Source organism: Bubalus kerabau, chromosome 15, assembly GCF_029407905.1.
Source record: "Bubalus kerabau isolate K-KA32 ecotype Philippines breed swamp buffalo chromosome 15, PCC_UOA_SB_1v2, whole genome shotgun sequence".
Taxonomy (NCBI): domain Eukaryota; kingdom Metazoa; phylum Chordata; class Mammalia; order Artiodactyla; family Bovidae; genus Bubalus; species Bubalus kerabau.
This window is the reverse complement of record NC_073638.1, coordinates 78,677,760-78,696,313: the sequence shown is the minus strand read 5'-3', so window position 1 is coordinate 78,696,313 and position 18,554 is coordinate 78,677,760. Positions and strand designations below refer to the sequence as shown.

Here is an 18,554-nt window from a genome sequence, read left to right as displayed (position 1 = left end):
GAATTTTTCAAAAGGATATTCTTACATGACTCAGCAGAGATGAAAACTAGCTTTAACACCCCCGCAGTGACCATTTTACAAGTGGTTCTGATGAGGGTGACTGTCATATCTGCTCTAAGTCAAGCTACAGAGTCACTTCCTCCTCCTGTCATTGAAGTTGGCAGGAGAGACTTTAATAGGATGATATCTAAAGTGTGACCCATCTGCTGAAAGAGTGGACAGATCTAAGAAAGACTGCCCATGATTGAAATACGTGGAAGCTAGAGTAACAAAAACAAATGGTGCAATGTATGTGAAGACCCTGCCTGAGTCAGAATCTGTTCTACCCAAAAAAAGCACCAGTTAATGCTTACCTTCTTCAACGGACTCACAAGGCACCACCCATGCCAATATTTGCCTGTGCCAATTCCAGCACTTAATGAATTTCTCATGAAGAAAGTTATAGGGGAATAGAACAAGATCAATTTATCCTAAAACCCAGTAAAATGAAGATTTAGAAAAATATTTGCTGGGCAGTGAAACTGTATGTATTTAAGTGAATGAGATGGAAAACTGAGACAAGAGAATTGAATTCCCTGAACTTTTCTGGCATCCCCTGTCTGGGGAATTTCTGGAAAGAGCAAAAGTCAACTTCCCAATTGTTTCCTTTCAGAGGTTAAGGAACTTATCTCTAATTAATCCAATTACAATGCTGGGACTTCTACTTGCCCCTGTATAATTAACAACCCCTTGTCCTGGCCCCTAGAGGTTTCCATCTGCATTTCAAGCAAATGATGGAGGAGAATCCAGTATCACATAATCCTTCTGTCCCACCCCAGACATCCACAAGAGGCTTTTGCCAGCCGATTCTGACCTCAGCCCTCACTAGCTCAGTGAAGTCAGTGAGTTCCAGGGAGACTGTAACCAAGAGGACCAGGGCCACTTAGCACACATAGTCCACATGTGATAGTTGAATCACAGAATGCTAGTCACTGAAGGGCCTTCGGGATCATTTTGCCCAATTCATTCATTTTAAAGATGTCCAAACAGTCAAAGAGAGACAATCGCTGTGCCAAGCCACCCTGGGCATTGATAGCATGGTTAAACTCTTTTCCTAACTCCTAGTACAGAGGTCCTACTAGCACTCATTCTTAAAGTTCTAAGCATTTTACTGCTGTGAGCACATGGTTCTCATGTGCAAGGGCTTCAGAAAGACTACAGGTCCCTAACTTCTGGGCATAGCCTCTTAAGTAACAGCACGGTGCATTTTTTCTTTCACCTTCTCTAACACGTTACATACACTCACAGTAACACTCTACTATTGCAACTAGCATTCCCACCTGACAGATCAGGTCAACGGGGTTCAGAAGGATGATGAGAATGGTTCAGACCTATAGAAATAATACATTTCCCCGTTGTGTCAAATGACTCGGTGTAGCATCTCCCATCCACACAGAATGTGTCACCAGCAGCTGGTGCCTCACTATGAAGCAAAGAGGCCAGAAGGAAATAAAGCTATGCCCCCAGTCTGCAGCCATGCTACTTCTTCGGAGCTTTGTATGTTTGGCCAAATAAATTATGAAACAGTGGTGTATGCGTGTGGCCTCTTCCTGTAACTCATCTTAAATACTTCAAGAACAGAAACTCTATTTTTAAAGCCCCAGGATTTCTCGCTACTTAAAGGAACCTATCTCCTTCAGTGCCTGTCTCCATAACTTTTTTTTTAACTAAACGGCATTGGCTACTATAAAAGGCTCAGGATTTCTTCACTTCTCACCATTATAACTCTGAAAAAGAAACAAATGTTGTAAAACCACTGTATGTTTAACAGCCTTTTTACATCCAGAACCTGGAAAGGACTTCTAGGAATAACATAGGCTGATGGAATGAAATGAAGTGATATAAACAATGGACCATGGTGTGCATTTCTGTGGCCAAAGATGTGGGAAGACAGACTTTCCTTTCTGCCTGACTTCACCCTTTTTAGTCAGAGACCCATGCATATACATGCACACGCGCATGCACACACACAAACACACACACACACATATGTGTGAAAGTGTGTGTGTGTGAAAGCCTGGAGTCCTAACCACAGGATTGCCAGGGAGTTCCCCAAAAGATGTTCAACCTCATTCCAAATAAGAGATATGAAAATTAAAATTACTTGACTTCCCATTTTTTCAGTTATTGCATTAGCAAAATCCCAAAATTCAGCAAAACATTTTACAAGAAAGACAAAGTTGTTGGTGAGAGTAGAAATAGGTGAAGGACAGTTTGGCAATATCTAAAGCAGTTTTATTTCTAGAACTACACCGTAGTTTAGTTGCACATATTTAAATTGAAGTTATTCTCTGCAACACTTCAAAACAATCCAAATATTTATCAGTGGAAGACTGGACAAGTAATGACAGTAGACCCGTTCAATGAACATGGAAAACTACAAGAAAGGGGAAGCTTTCCTTGTACTAATATACAAAAATTCCCAAGATATATTGTTACATAAATAAAGCAAATTTCAGATGCATTTACATAGTGTGTCTGTGTAAAACACAGAGATAAAAGATATATACATATATATACCCACTAGATAAACAATTTTCTTAGTTTTCTTTTTTTCTTTTTGGGCTTATTTAAGCAAATACTAAAATATATATATAATATAATATATAATTATAATATGATATAAAATATATTATTAATTATGTTTTATTTGTATTAATAATTATAATGATCATATATATTAATAATTAATTATATAATAATACATTATTATATATTAATATATTATATAGTATATATTATAATATGTTATATTATATATTATATATTTATATAGTTTCATATATATTTATATATATAATATGTTATATTACATACTATATAATATATAATATATAAAATATAATATAATGTATAACATATAATAATTATAATAATATAAAAATAATTAAAATATAATATAAAATATAATATATTTTATATATAAATATATATTATATATTATAATATATGTATGTTTTATATATTTATATATATGGCTTATTTAAGCAAATACTAGACTACATATATAATATAATATATAAGATATATTCAGAAATATAATTCATATAAAATTATATATAATATATATAATGTATATATATTATATACATATAATTTATATATATAAATATATTGTATATATAAATATATAAAATAGAATTATATATGTTAATTATATATGCTTTATATATTAATATATAATTAATTTTACATAATATATTGTAATATAAATATATAACTATATATATTATAATATATGTATATATAATAATATATGTATATATTATATGTAATAATATGTAATATAATAATATATGTATATAATAATACTATATATAACTACATATATAATATATAAAATATATATCAAAATTATATATACTATATTATTATATTTATATATAATAAAATAATTATATCATATAATTATATAATTAAATATTATTATATAATTATATTATATAATATAAATATATTATATATATTATATATATATACTCTAGTATTTGCTTAAAGAAATGCCAAAAGAAAAAAGAAAACTAAGAAAATTGTTTATCTAGTGGGGATGTGGGAATGAGGAAAAGAATGGAATGAAACTTTCCACTTGGCTGTCTTTTTATTTTGTTGATGTTTTTTAATGTTAAGAATATATTATCATTCCACAAAATTACATTAAAATTTTAACTGATTTCTTTAAATATGTAAGTTTAGTTGATCTTGTAAGATAATCAAACAGACACAATGCAAAAAATCAAAAGAAAAAACTGATTAATATTACTATGTGGAAATGTAAAACTTAAAACATTAAAAAATTTGTAAATAAGAGTCAGAGCTAAATAATAATTAACTATCCTACTCACTTACAAAAAAAACTAAAAATGTAAGTTGTACAACAAGCTATTTAATTTTCAAAATATTTTAACTTTAAAATAATTTCTGACTTACAAAAAAGTTGCAATAATAATACAAAGGATTCCTGTATATGCTTGATCCAAATATCTCAAATATTAATATGTTTTCACATTTTATCATTCAATCTCTCAATTGATACATAGATAAGCAGAATTTTGTCTGAAATGTCAGGAAGTTGATGCTACTGTTCATTTACTTTTACATATCTTAGTGAGCAATTCCTTGATCCAAGGACTTTCTAAGACATAAACATATTATAGTTGTCAACATCAGGAAATTAACTGTGAGATAATTTATTATTAAAAATACCTCACCTACAGCACTTTTATCTGCTAATGACCTTCATCTAGTATAAGATCCAGTCATCTCTCTGTAATCTAGAAAAATTATTCAATTCTTTTGTCCTTTATTTTACAAGAACATAGGCTAATAATTTTGCAGGATATTCCTTAGTTGGGGGTTTCCATGATTTTTTGTCATGATTAGACTCAGGTTACATATTGTGGTAGGAATACCCCAGTAATAATACCGTGTGGCTCTCCAGTTTCAATACTGATGCTGCTAACTATGAGGAATTGTTTAATGGAGTGTCTTCCAGGTTTCTCCACTGTACACTTTTGCAGCTAACTTTTGCAACTAGTAAGTATGTTGTGGGGAGATACTTTGAGACTACGTGAAATCTTACTTCTCACCAAGAGAATGTTAAGTGATCACGTTCAATCCTCTCGCAACTACTTTCACAAGGAAGGTCACTACAGCATCTCTAAACCTCAATTTAACATTATGCCTTAAAGGTTTCAATAACTTTTAAAACAGTAAGTTATTTATAGCAGGTGAAAGTGAAAGTCACTCAATCTTGTCCAACTCTTTGTGACCCCATGGACTATATGGTCCATGGAATTCTCCCGACCAGAATAGCAAAGGAGCTTCTTTAAAAAATATAGTAAAATATTTCTATTCACAGATACTGACCTCAGCATTATTTTTTCCCTCAGTGTTACTTATATGACTAAAAAATTAGAAATGGTCTAAATTTCTAACCAAAGCAATGGCTTAAGTAACAGTATATCCATAAGAGGAAATATTTTACAATAATTATAATGAAGTTGTTTGTCAGGGAACATTTAACAGGAGGATTCCTGCCTGCTGTTTTCTATTTCTCAAGGATTCTCTGTTCCTTATCAGTTCCTATTCCAAGAATGAGTAAAGCTGCATGCAGTTCTCAGGACTGAGGTCATGGGATGAGACATGCAGTGACTCTTTTCAGCATCAGTGACCTTGTATGTGTTAGACTATCCATATTGTGGCTATTGATAAAATTTCATCCTGTGTAATAGCTGAGTAATCATCTTACTAAAGATATATAAGCCTGCATTTCTGCTAATAAAGCACCTTTGCTCCATTAGAGCTTGGGGCCACATGTCTGTCTTTCTTTCTTTCTTTCTTTCTTTCTTTCTCTCTCTCTCCCTCCTTGGCTGATTCTCTGGAGCACAGAGACCCATATTGCTTACTCTCCTGCCCAGGCTTCTAAGACTCTCTCGAGAAGGCGCCCTGTGCCTTCACCACCATCGAGAGGGCACCCAGTGCCTTCATGAGAGACGCAAGTCCTGTGTCAAGGACTTTATTGGTTCTCTGCATAAACCAGAGAATATTAGCCTCTTTCTCTCTTTCACTTTCTTATCATTGCCTCCAGACCGCCAGGTCCCGGTCCATTAAAGGACCCCAACAGTTGTTAGCATGGAAACCAGTTAGAATACTCTAGAACTAACAAGTCCTATGAACTGAACTTGGTCCCATTCTGCTCCTTCAGTTTGGACTAGGCATCATTTTTTTTTTTTTTTTTTTTTTTTTTGACTATTGAAAAGATGGAGTGCCGGGAGCAGGAGCTCCACCCGTGGCAAAGGTCATGAGGAAGGAGGCTCGGCATACGCAAAGGCGGGATCGAGCCTCAGGAGTCCCCCTGGAAATTCTCGAGCATCTACCCCCAAAACCTGAGTCTGCCTACTTTCTGCTTTGTGCTCTCACCTACACCTCTGACTTTATGGGGGGCTGTCGCCCACTACCTCTCTCTGAAAAAAAGAGTTAACTTACAGCTCCAGTTAATCAAGTTCCTGGGTGTGATAGTGTTTCAACCTACAAACTCCTTTGGAAGTCCTCTAGCCTGCCTGAATAGGTTTTTCCGGCCACATGTGATTGCTCAGAGCCTCCCAACTGTGAGAGGCAGGAGATGTTCTAAACTGTCTAAATACAGATTCTTTTGAGCAGTTAAAAGATTGATTAGAAATTGTATTGGTGAAGGGTTTTTCACTTGTTGGGCCAATGTTTGCTGCTAAGTCTCCATATCCCTTACCTGCTGTGTCCCTGGCAGTGAATTGATTAATATGATTGGTGTAAGTAGTAGCTTTAATGTTTGTAACCTTGGACCCTTGAGTTAATTCTTTTACTTGTTATAGCCCACCACACCTTTGCCCTATAGAAATGCAACTTTATCTAATGCTTTTGGAGGGTGGCTCCTGACCAATCACCTTTAGAGAAAAATAAGTTTTCTGAAGAAAGGGTCTTGAAATGTTAACAGGCCTCCGGGCCAGAAGATGATGCAAATCACCTAAACTTTTGCATATGATAAGTTTGCAGGAAGAAAGCCTGGCTTACTGCATGACTCTACCCCTTCCCCCACTATCCTCTATGCATAACTTAAGGTATAAAAACTACTTTGGAAAATAAAGTGCGGGCCTTGTTCACCGATACTTGGTCTCCCCATGTCGTTCTTTCTCTCACCTTCTGGCTGAATTATTCAGCCTCTTTTCTCCACTGAATTTCCTCACTGAGCTATCCTTATTTCAGCCTCTTTTCTCCACTGAACTTCCTCACTGAGCTATCCTTATTTAGCCACTCTTTATATCCTTAATTAACGTTTAATTAAGCAATTGTTTCCTGATCTAGCCGACGCCGTCCCCACTTCAAATTCCCTGGATCCACCGGGGCTGGACCCCGGCAATGGAGTAGATTTCCTTCCAGTCTTTACATCTACTTAGACATAATCTTTTACATTTTTATTGAATGCAACAATATACATATTTTTATTAAAATGTTTATTTTGAGCATTTCTCTGTTTTTATTTTCCTCTATAATAGGATTTTTAAATGCTGGTCTTAGCATCGTTCTAAGCCCGAGGATCAACACCAAGGCTCATCCTCTACCTCTCTTCTAGCTTCATTGCTCTGACCCACAGCCTCTTCACGGCCTTCTTCACTTCAGCATTTCTCAGGGAGTAGATGACAGGGTTGAGCAGTGGGGTGATCACCGTGTAGAACACGGCAACCGTCTTGTCCGCAGACAGCGTGGTAGAAGGTCTCAGATAGATGAAGATGCAGGGCCCAAAGAACAAGGTAACCACAGTGAAGTGGGCCCCACAGGTGGACAGGGCCTTGCGCCGCCCCGCGGAGCTCCGAGTCCTCAGATGGAGCAAGATGACCACATAGGAGGCTAAGAGGACCACGAAGCTGATCACAGACAGGGTCCCCCCATTAGCAACGATCAGAAGACCAATGAGGATGGTGTCAGAGCAGGCAAGTTTGAGCAGGGGAAGCACGTCACAGAAATAGTGGTCGATCACATTGGGGCCACAGAAGGGCAAGCGGAAGATGAGAAGGATTTGGGCCAAGGAATGCACAAAGCCCCCCACCAATGCTGCACCCACCAGGAAGGCACACGCCTGCCGGCTCATGATGGTGGTGTAGCTGAGAGGCTTGCAGATGGCCACGTAGCGGTCATAGGCCATCACAGTGAGCAGGAAAATCTCAGTGCCACCAAACAAGTGGATAAAGAAAACTTGTGACATGCAGCCCCACAGAGGTATGGCTTTCCTCTCAGCCAGCAGATCTGAGATGAGTCTGGGGACTGTCGTCGAGGCGTAGCAGATCTCCACAAAGGACAGGTAGCTCAGGAAGAAGTACATGGGGGAGCCAAGGCTTCTGCTGCTCATGACAGTGAGGACGATGAGGAAATTCCCCAGCACAATGGCTGTGTACAGGAGCAGAAACATCACAAAGCAGACTTTCTGCACCTCTGGATTGGAAGAAAGTCCCAGGAAAATGAATTCTGTCACATTGTGTGTGTTAGCCATGATGTCGCCACCAGGAGGCAGGAATTTGGGTGTGTGATCTGAAATGATACAAAACAAGACTCCTTCCTTAAGGAGTGAATTATATCATAGGCCTTTGCGTACCTGAAATGCTACCATTCAAACTCTGCAAACTTGGAACCTTCTCAGAAATAGGAAATCCATCTCTGCAATCCATAGACCCCTAGGCTCAGTGACCCTCCTCTCTTAGAACATTTTGGAAATACAACACTTTGCACATTGAACTATAGGGCTTCCCGGATGGCACTAATGGTAAAGAATCACCCTGCCAATGCGGGAGATGCAAGAGATGTGGGTTTGATCCCTGGGTTGGGAAGATCCCCTGGAGGAGGGCATGGCAACACACTAGCGTGTTCTTGCCTGGAGAATCCCATGGACAGAGGAGCCTGGTGGGCTACAGTCCATGGGGTCGCAAAGAGTCAGACACAACTAAAGCGACTTAGCATGCACGCACACATTGAATTTACTGTAATTGTTTTACGTGACCGTCTGCCCCACCAAACTGAACTTTGTAGAGCAGGTATTATTTCTTACTACACTCCATCTCCAGTGCTAACTGAAGCACCTGCACAAAATCACACTCACTGAATGGACATAGAATGAAGGAACAGTGCATATAGATCATCCTGGCTTCCTAGCACAGCATTTGCTACATCACAGATGTTCAGCAAATACTGAAAGAACAAAGGTCACCAAGGACCAAGGCCACATCTGCTCCATTCCTGAATCCCACGTCTGGTGCAGTGCTTGCCTCAGGCAAAGACCAGACCAATGTGAGAGCACTTTGTAAAATACCACAGCCTTCCTGGTAGCATCCCCTTTACTTTCAAAGTGGAATTGTAATCACCACATGCTCTCAAAACAAAACTCACCCCAGAGTTTCTGTGCCTTTGATGTCTCACCCCAGATCTTTTTTCTGCTCTGATCACAGAGAGGCAAACAACACCCCAAGAACATCCCTCACCTATTGCAGGTTTCAGAGTTGTACAATTTCAAAGCAGTCAGGCCAAGCTCACAACCAGAGCTCATACAGCTCAGGAGTTGCCAGATGGGAAATCGGTTCCCCTTCCAGCCTTAGGCTTGGGACTGTTAAGACTAAGCCTGATTCTACTAAGCCTAAGTCTACTCCACCTGATTAAAAAGAAGAACACAGAACTCTTGTCTCTCCATGTTCCACAGAGAAGAGTAATTCTGGCAGCTGAGCCTTGAATTCACCCTGCTAAGGGATACCAGGGGGAAGGCATGGTGATCAAGTGAGAGAAGATTGGTCCCCAGAGAGCCATGCTTTCCCCTTCCTCATCAGGCACCTGCCTCGTAGGAAGCAGGACCTGGGTACTAACATCCCAAACTTCCTTGTAGGTAACATAACTTCAGAAATCAGTAGGGAATATATTAAAGTAATTTCACCCAGTGTTCACAGGGCACTTAGGCTGTGGGTCCCTATACCATGCAGAGGTCAGTTAGATCCAGCTTTTGCTTATCCTGAACTCAGTCATGTGACTTCGCATGACAAGACACCATTCAAAGGATGGGTCCAAGGAATATGGGTGGTATATGTCAGAAAACAGATGGCACTTCTCCTGGCCTTTGGTTTGGATGAGGTTACAGGCATCCCCCGACTTGTCAAAGGTTCACTTTACACCACCGCTATTTTCCACTGATACCTGCCTCCTGAAGAGGATTTTTCCTTTTACAGAAAAAGATAAAAAGGGGAAATAGCAGCGTTTGCCTTAACAAGTGAGCGTTATAGAGGCAGCACACACCCCGAGCAACGGGCATTGCCAAGCATTTCAGCATCAGGCTGCCATACCTCTCAGCTGTGTCTGTGAGCACCGGTGGTTTACCTTGATTTATTTTGTGTGTCAGCAAGACACGTCTTAAGGTGACTGCCACTTCGCTTTACCTCATTTTGGTTTACCAAGGATCATATAGGAACACTAGTTTTTTTTGTTTGTTTTGTTTTGGGAATTTGGGGTGTTTCCTGTTTTTATTTACTTCCTTGGCTGCCGGGAGCCGGCATATTGCATATTGAGTGAGGATCTGTAATAGCTCAACTGGAATTCTATCACTGCCGGGAGCCAGCGTGAGGCACTCCGCCCATGACAAAGGTCATGAGGAAGGAGGCTCGGCATACGCAAAGGTGGGATCGAGCCTCAGGAGTCCCCCTGGAAATTCTCGAGCATCTACCCCCAAAACCAGAGTCTGCCTACTTTCTGCTTTGTGCTTTCACCTACACCTCTGACTTTACAGGGGGCTGTCGCCCACTACCTCTCTCTGAAAAAAAAAGAGTTAGCTTACAGCTCCAGTTAATAATTCTTGGATGTGACAGTGTTTCAACCTACAAACTCCTTTGGAAATCCTCTAGCCTGCCTGAATGGGTTTTTCCGGCCACATGTGATTGTTCAGAGCCTCCCAACTGTGAGAGGCAGGAGATGTTCTAAACTGCCTAAACACAGATTCCTTTGAGTAGTTAAAAGATTGATTAGAAATTGTATTGGTGAAGGGTTTTTCACTTGTTGGGCCAATGTTTGCTGCTAAGTCTCCATACTCCTTACCTACTGTGTCCTTGGCAGTGTATTGATTGATATAATGGGTGTATAGAAATGTAAAATGCAGCTTTGTCCAATGCTTTTTGGGAGGCTGGTGCCTGACTTTGGAATAATCACCTTTAGAGAAAAATAAGTTTCTTAAAATGTTAACAGGCCTCCGGGCCAGAAGATGATGTCAATCACCTGAACTTTTGCATATGATAAGTTTGCAGGAAGAAAGCCTGGCTTGCTGCATGGCTCTACCCCTTCCCCCATTATCCTCTATGCATAACTTAAGGTATAAAAACTACTTTGGAAAATAAAGTGCGGGCCTTGTTCACCAAAGCTTGGTCTCCCCATGTCGCTCTCTCTTTCAACTTCTGGCTGAGTCTCCATCTGGAGCGCGGAACCCGCCATGCTTGCTAATTATGCCTGGGCTTCTAAGATCCGACCGGGGAGGCCTCAGTGTCTCCTCTCCTTCGGGAGAATGGAAGGACGCCTGCGGCCTACGTAAGTGGTGCAAACTTCTTGTCTTGAAGTTTTATTGGTCTCCCGCGTAAACCAAGCTACTCAGCCTCTTTTCTCCACTGAATTTTCCTACTGAGCTATCCTCATTCTATTACTCTTTATATCTTTGATGAATAAATAATTAAATAGGTCGCCGACGCCGTCCCCGCTTCGAATACCCTGGATCAGCCGGGGCTGGACCCCAGCACTTGGCTGTGCCAGGCCTTAGCTGCAGCACACGAGATCTTCCCCTGCAGCACGTGGGCCTTCTCCAATGCCTGGGCTTCTCTCCAGTGTTGGCCCCGGGCTTAGTCACCCTCAGGCATGAAGGATCTTAGTTCCCAACCAGGGATGGAATCGCATTAGCAGCATAGGAAAGTGGATTCTTAACCACTGGGCCACCAGGGACGTTCCAGGAACACTCTTAATTTTGGATAGGAGAAACTGGTACAAATCAGTGGTTCTTAACTGGGGGCAATTTTCCTCCGAGAGGACATCTGGCAATATCTGGAGACATTTGTCCTTGTCACAGTTTGGGTGGAGAATGTTCCTACTGGCATCTAGTAAGTCAAAGCCTGGGATTCCAGGACACATCCCACATGAACAGGACAGTCTCCCAAAAGTATCTGAACCAAAATGTCAACAATGCTGCCATCGAGATGCCCTGGTAGAGACATGGCAAGATTTCTCCTAAATTGATCGTTATTGAAACTAGGTATCTGGTACAGGCGAGTCTAGGAACCATGCTATGATAACAACTGCATATGGTCTAAATTTCTTGTAACAAGAGATGTTTTAAATTTCACAAAAGAACTCACATCCCAGGGCCTCAATCCTTAATCATTCGTCAGGGAAAAAAATCAGGGGTGCTGTCAGCAAAACAGTGTTGCTAGGAAGATGGTTCTTGGGACTTCTCTGGTGGTCCAGTGGGTAAGACTTCATGCTTCCAATGCAGGGGGCACAGATTCAATCTCTGGCTAGAGAACTAAGATCCCACATGCTGTGTAGCATGGCCAAAAAAATAAAATGCTTCTTGCACTTGGCCCAAACTTTCATGCTAATTAAGGAAACTGAATTATGAGTTTTAGTCACTTACTTGGGGTTGCACAGTCTCTAAGAGGGTAAACTCAATTTCAGTTGAAGACTCTGGCACCAGACTCAAATCCTTTAACAACCTCACTGTGCCCACATCACTATCCCCCAGGGTTCCCTCTACCAAAACTCCCTGTGGAGACTTCCCTTACTTAATGAAAGAATTCTGGCATTATTGAACACCAGTGTGACCAGTTCAGAGGAAACACAATATCTGGTCTAATATTATAATCTCATTCCTATTTTCACTATTTACTATCCCAGCCTCCTTTGCATCTCCGCATAGACATATGACCTAGTTCTGGTCAATAGGAGTCAGAGTTGCTCTGGGGAAATTCTGGGAAATATTTCCCACAATAAAATGAGAGCCTCCCTCCCTGCATGGGAGCAGATAACACCAAGAGCTGCTATAGATATCTAGCAGCTGTGACAGGACAGACTACAGAATCGAAGGGGCACCAGCTAGATGCTTGGGCATCATAGGAATAGCAGAACAACCCTGGGACCGCTGACCTCCCGACTTCTTGTTGAGTAAGAAACATCATTACGGCTTAAGCAGGGACGGGCAAACTTCTCTAAAGGGTTACATGGTAAGTAGTTTAGGCTATGTAGACCACACTGGGTCACAGCCACTCACGGCAATCTAACACAAAAACTGCCATAAATAAGTGAAATACTGGGTACAACTATAGTCCAGTGAAACCTTATGTATGGTCACTAACATTTGAATTATGTGTTAAGTTTCATGTATCACAACGTATTACCCTACTTTGATTTTTTTTTGAAACATTTAATATGTAAAAACAATTCGTAGCTCACAGCAAAAGCAGACGATGAACTGGATTTGGATTGAACCGTATTTCAGTGGCCAGATAACAACCATCTAGAAAGAAAAGAAAACCATCTTGTAAAATTATCCAAATTAAGATATTAGTGATTAACAATAGTTTCCCTTCTAGCAAAGCCCTACTGCCCTGAAACAAAGCTCCTACTGGGGAATTTCAGATATTAGAATGATATTAAGGGGATGAGGGCACCAAGGAAGTTAGAAAAGCCTTCCAGGCACTCCTATGTTATCACACTGAAAGGGAGGGATAATACAAAAATGTAATCTTCTCTTTCCAGATTCAATCCCTGATCCAGAAAGATCCCACATGCACAGAGAAACTGAGCCCATGCACCACAGCTAGCCTGTGCTCTAGAGCCCAGGAGCCGCAGCTGAGGAGCCCACGCTATGCAACCACTGAAGCCCGTGCACTCGAGCCCGTGCTCCACAACAAGAGAAGCCTCCACAATAAGAAGCCCGAACATTGCAAGCAGAGAGGCCCTTTGCTCACCACAGCTAGAGAAAATCCGCACAGCAATAAAGACCCAGCACAGCCATAAATAAATTTAATTATAATCTCTCTCCACATGCCACAATCTTTCCACAAATCACAGCATGCTGACACCAAGAGAAAAAGTGAATGAACCCAATGTTGTACAGGTAGAAGACGACAGGGTGGGAATTTAAGTCCAGGTGTCCCTCCCTAAAATCTGTGCACTCTGCCTAATGGATCACCAAAGAAGAGAAGGCATTAAATAAGGGCAGCTCAGAAAGAGCTATGATTGATACCTAGGAGTACAAGGAGCTTATCTAAAACACAACATGACATGAACTACTGAGGTCTTGATGGGAAAAGATGGTATATGAGAAACCAAAAATATTTTGGGTGAAAACACAATCTCATATGCTCCATACAGAAAGTTAACAAAGTGGCGATTCTATCTTAATCTCACCCAAATCATGACTTGAAGCAATATTTCTTCTGTCATCATTATTCAAGCATATTAACAAGTTTTACTCTCTAATGATAGCATCAGTGCTACTCTTAAGAGTCCCTTGGACATCTAGGATACCCAACCAGTCCATCCTAAAGGAAATCAGTCCTGAATATCCATTGGAAGGACTGATGCCGAAACTGAAACTACAATACTTTGTCCGCCTGATGGGAAGAACTGACTCATTGGAAAAGACCCTGATGCTGGGAAAGATTGAAGGTGGGAGGAGAAGTGGACGACAGAGGATGAGATGGTTGGATGGCATCACCGGCTCAATGGACATGAATTTGAGGAAACTCTGGGAGTTGGTGATGGACAGGGAAGCCTGGCACGCTGCAGTCCATGGCATCGCAGAGCTGGACATGACTGAGTGACTGAATTGAACTGAAGTGAATGATAGCATACCTGCTAACATTAAGACGGTTAATAAGGATTGTTTGTTAATTGGAGTGATTCTATAATGCCAAGTGAAAATTTCACCATTTACATGCAAAAAAATAATTTTAAAAGTATACTCCAGAAATTGAAGCTTAGGATTGGATGCTGAGGCCATAGGACATTCTTTATTCTTCACATCACTGTGTATGAACCTTGACACCAGAGTTTACATGCCATTCACATCTTCTGTTATTCATTAATCTATTTAATTTTGTATTCATTTATTCAACTTTGCTGAGGACATATTATGTGCATAAAATTATGCTGACACTGAAGTAGAGCATAAAAGTAAGTAATGTTCAGCCCTCAAGTAGACTTCAAGGTATACACATCCAGAAATAGCAATAGTATAAAATACACAGGCTTAAATACCCAAAAAGCTGTCCATATAAGCAAAGAGCAATTAGTTTTCAGAGGAAGTTGTCTTCACAACCCAAGGAAACTGGCACAGGTTTTATGAAAAGAGTGGTATCTGAAAGAATTTTGAGGCCCGGTTCTGACCAGACTGAGATAGTGAAGGCTTAGACAGGTTTAGACAGAGCAGGAGCCAAGGTCTTCTGGAATTGCCAGGGAAGTCTGAGGCCACATAGGCTGATAAAAGGGTCCCTTTATGCCATCACTCAAAGTAGACAGACAAGTTTGGTTGGATTCTCAGGAACAAGTCAGTTACTATTTTGGAAGCAAGCTTTTTCAGTCATTCGGTAAATTTATTAGTGGTACCTAGATCTTCATTTGAGCTTCCCAGGTGGGTAGGCGGTAAAGAATCCACCTGCCAGTGCAGGTGACCTGATTTCAATTCCTGAGTCAGGAAGACCCCCTGGAGAAGGAATTGGCAATCCACTCCAGTATTCTTGACTGGGAAATCCCATGGACAGAAGAGCCTGGCAGGCTATAGCCCACGGAGTTGCAAAAAAGTCAGACACTACTTAGCAACTAAATCACCAACAACAAATCTTTATTTATAAAATAAGCTTTATAGAAATTTAAGAACCACACATATCTAGAGTACCTAAATAATTATATGTTTTATTGTTTAATGATAATGAAGATCGAATAAAAGAAAGCTGACACAAATTTACAAGCGTGAATTCTGTGGGGAATTTGGGTTTAATGATGGCAGCACTGAAGTATAAGGGAAGTCTGGAATTTTCTGGTGGTGTCTAAAGGAAAAGGAAAATTAAATTCTCATCATCATAGGGCAGTGTTGTAAAAACTAATAAAATAAAATACAACAAAAAACATGAACTGGTTAACTTTTCCTCTCTTGCTTATATTCACCAAAGTCAGAATGCATATTTGGTCACCCTATACACACTAACCCTAACCCTTTATTTTTGGGGGCTCCAAAATCACTGCAGATGGTGACTGTAGCCATGAAATTAAAAGACGCTTACTCCTTGGAAGGAAAGTTATGACCAACCTAGATAGCATATTCAAAAGCAGAGACATTACTTTGCCAACAAAGGTCCATCTAGTCAAGGCTATGGTTTTTCCAGTGGTCATGTCTGGAGGTGAGAGTTGGACTGTGAAGAAAGCTGAATGCCGAAGAATTGCTGCTTTTGAACTGTGGTGTTGGAGAAGACTCTTGAGAGTCCCTTAGACTGCAAGGGGATCCAACCAGTCCATTCTAAAGGACATCAGTCCTGGGTGTTCTTTGGAAGGAATGATGCTAAAGCTGAAACTGCGGTACTTTGGCCACCTCATGCGAAGAGTTGACTTATTGGAAAAGACTCTGATGCTGGGAAAGGTTGAGGGCAGGAGGAGAAGGGGACGACAGAGGATGACATGGCTGGATGGCATCACTGACTCGAGGGACGTGAGTCTGAGTGAACTCCGGGAGTTGGTGATGGACAGGGATGCCTGGCATGCTGCAATTCATGGGGTCGCAAAGAGCTGGACATGACTGAGTGACTGAACTGAACTGAACTGAACTGATACATACTAATTTTTTTAATATTTTCATTTTTATTGCAACCCTGAGTTTACTTTCCTGCCCCACAACCTCCTCATGGCAATTTTCACCTCTGCGTTTCTGAGTGTGTAGATGATGGGGTTCAGCATGGGGGTGACCACTGTGTAGAACACAGCCACCAGCTTGTCCTCAGTGAAGGTGGAGGGGGGCCGCATGTAGAGGAAGATGGCAGGTCCAAAGAACAAAACAACCACCGTGACGTGAGAGGCACAGGTGGAGAGGGCTTTGCGTCTCCCCTCTGCTGAACGGTTCCTCAAGTTGACCAGGATGACAACGTATGAGGACACCAAGAGAAGGAAGGAGAAGATGGAGAACAATCCACTGTTGGCCAACACAACGACCCCCTCCACAGAGGTGTCAGTGCAGGCAAGCTTGAACAAGGGATGGAGGTCACAGAAGTAGTGGTCAATCACGTTGGGACCGCAGAAGGATAACTGGAGAGTAACAATGATCTGAACCATGGAGTGAACAAACCCCCCCAGCCAGGAAGCAGCCACCAGTTGGTGACACAGAGACCGGCTCATGACGGTTGTGTAGTGAAGGGGCTTGCAGATGGCCATGTAGCGGTCATAGGCCATAACTGTGAGCATGAAGATCTCAGCAACTCCAAAGAAGTGAAAGAAGAATATCTGAGCCACACAGCCCTCCAGGGAGATGGTTTTAATCTTGGAAAGTAAGTCTGTGATGAATTTAGGGACAACAGTGGAGGAGTAACTGATTTCCACCAGCGACAGGTGACTCAGGAAGAAGTACATGGGGGAACGCAGGCTCTTACTGACTCTAACCGTCAGAACAATGAGGCCATTGCCCACCACCGTGGCCAAGTACATGGGCAGAAACACCACAAAGCACACTCTCTGCACCTCTGGATCCTGGAAAAGACTGGTGATAATTAACTCAGTCACATTATTGGTCCTTGCCATGGAGTTGATTCATATGTACTGGACTGGAGATAATCAGAACCTGCAATAAAATAAACATCGATTATAACAAATTCACCTCATTTATAGCAAGTTGGACAGCATAAATCGGTTTACAACAAAAATTTATCATGAACTCATTTATTTAGGCAATATGAGCTCATTGAGCATTAAATATGACCAATCTAACAATAGTTTATATATTAGAAAATGAGGGCTCAGAGAAATGGTTATTCACCCAGCATCACACAGAAAATGGCCCACTGTAGGACTCAGAATCAGGTTGAATTCATAGGGCTTCTTCTAACCCACCACAAGATATTCTGAATTTAGGGAGTCATTCAAGTTCAGCTCTTATATTTTTACCATCTTCATTGCATTTTAATGGCTCTCCCTTATTGGGAAATCCCCATGACACACTGCTACTCCTAAATTCTGAATTCCTTCTATCCCTCATCTTCTCTTCAGGGAACCATCTTCCCATTGTTAATCCTTCCCTTTCCTCTGTCTCATTTTCTTCACTCCATTCTAATCCTCAGCTCACTCAGGTCAGAGTCCTTCGCCAGTCTTGCAGCTTCAATAACTGAGCTTATAGAACAAGTGCTCAAACACTTTGTAGAGAGTTCTGCTCAGTAGTATGTCTCCATCATTTCACTCTCAAAACTCTTGGCACACTGCTCAAAAGGCTCACAGATCCTGAACTCACAGAGCTGGTCCTCTGAGAGCACTGTTGTGCCTGACCAGACTGCCTTTCCCGGTTCCCGGTTGGTAGCCAGCAGCAAAGTATATGATAACAAGATGAAGATTTCTCTGTGAGTTATTTCCCTGAGAAGATACTTAGCCGAGCACCTTTTATACATGTATACACCCTCAGAGTGGGCTTCCAGGGTGGTACAGTAGTAAAGAATACACCTGCCAATGTAAGAGATGCCAGAGACATGGGTTTGATCCCTGGGTCTCGAAGATCCCCTGAAGTAGGAAATGGCAACCCACTTCAGTATTCTTGCCTGGAAGATTCCATGGAGAGAGGAGCCTGACGGTCTACAGTCCATTGGGTCACAAAGAGTAGACACTACTGAGTGACAGACACACACACACACACACACACACACACACACACACTCCCTCAGAGAATACAAGAGAAATACGGATCACAACATCAGATTCAAAACAATACTCTCTAGATAAAGGTGCCGTGT

At 41.0% G+C, this 18,554-nt stretch overlaps 1 protein-coding gene across 4 annotated transcripts in view; it reads right to left on the bottom strand.

Moving 5' to 3' along the window:
- Window positions 1-7,129: 7,129 nt before the first annotated feature.
- The window catches only part of LOC129627674 (olfactory receptor 4B1-like), a 72,301-nt gene continuing 60,876 nt past the window's right edge, over window positions 7,130-18,554 (bottom strand). For 3 of the 4 annotated variants that reach the window (XM_055547135.1, XM_055547134.1, XM_055547133.1), the window contains 2 exons: window positions 16,486-17,398; window positions 14,585-15,623 (listed from right to left, as the gene is read on the bottom strand). In XM_055547135.1, the coding sequence (XP_055403110.1) occupies window positions 15,447-15,623; window positions 16,486-17,358 (1,050 nt within the window). In that variant the 5' untranslated portion in view covers window positions 17,359-17,398 and the 3' untranslated portion in view covers window positions 14,585-15,446. Of the gene's footprint in view, window positions 8,098-13,023; window positions 13,088-14,584; window positions 15,624-16,485; window positions 17,399-18,554 lie in introns of those variants that run through there. The other variant, XM_055547132.1, reaches the window with a different exon arrangement.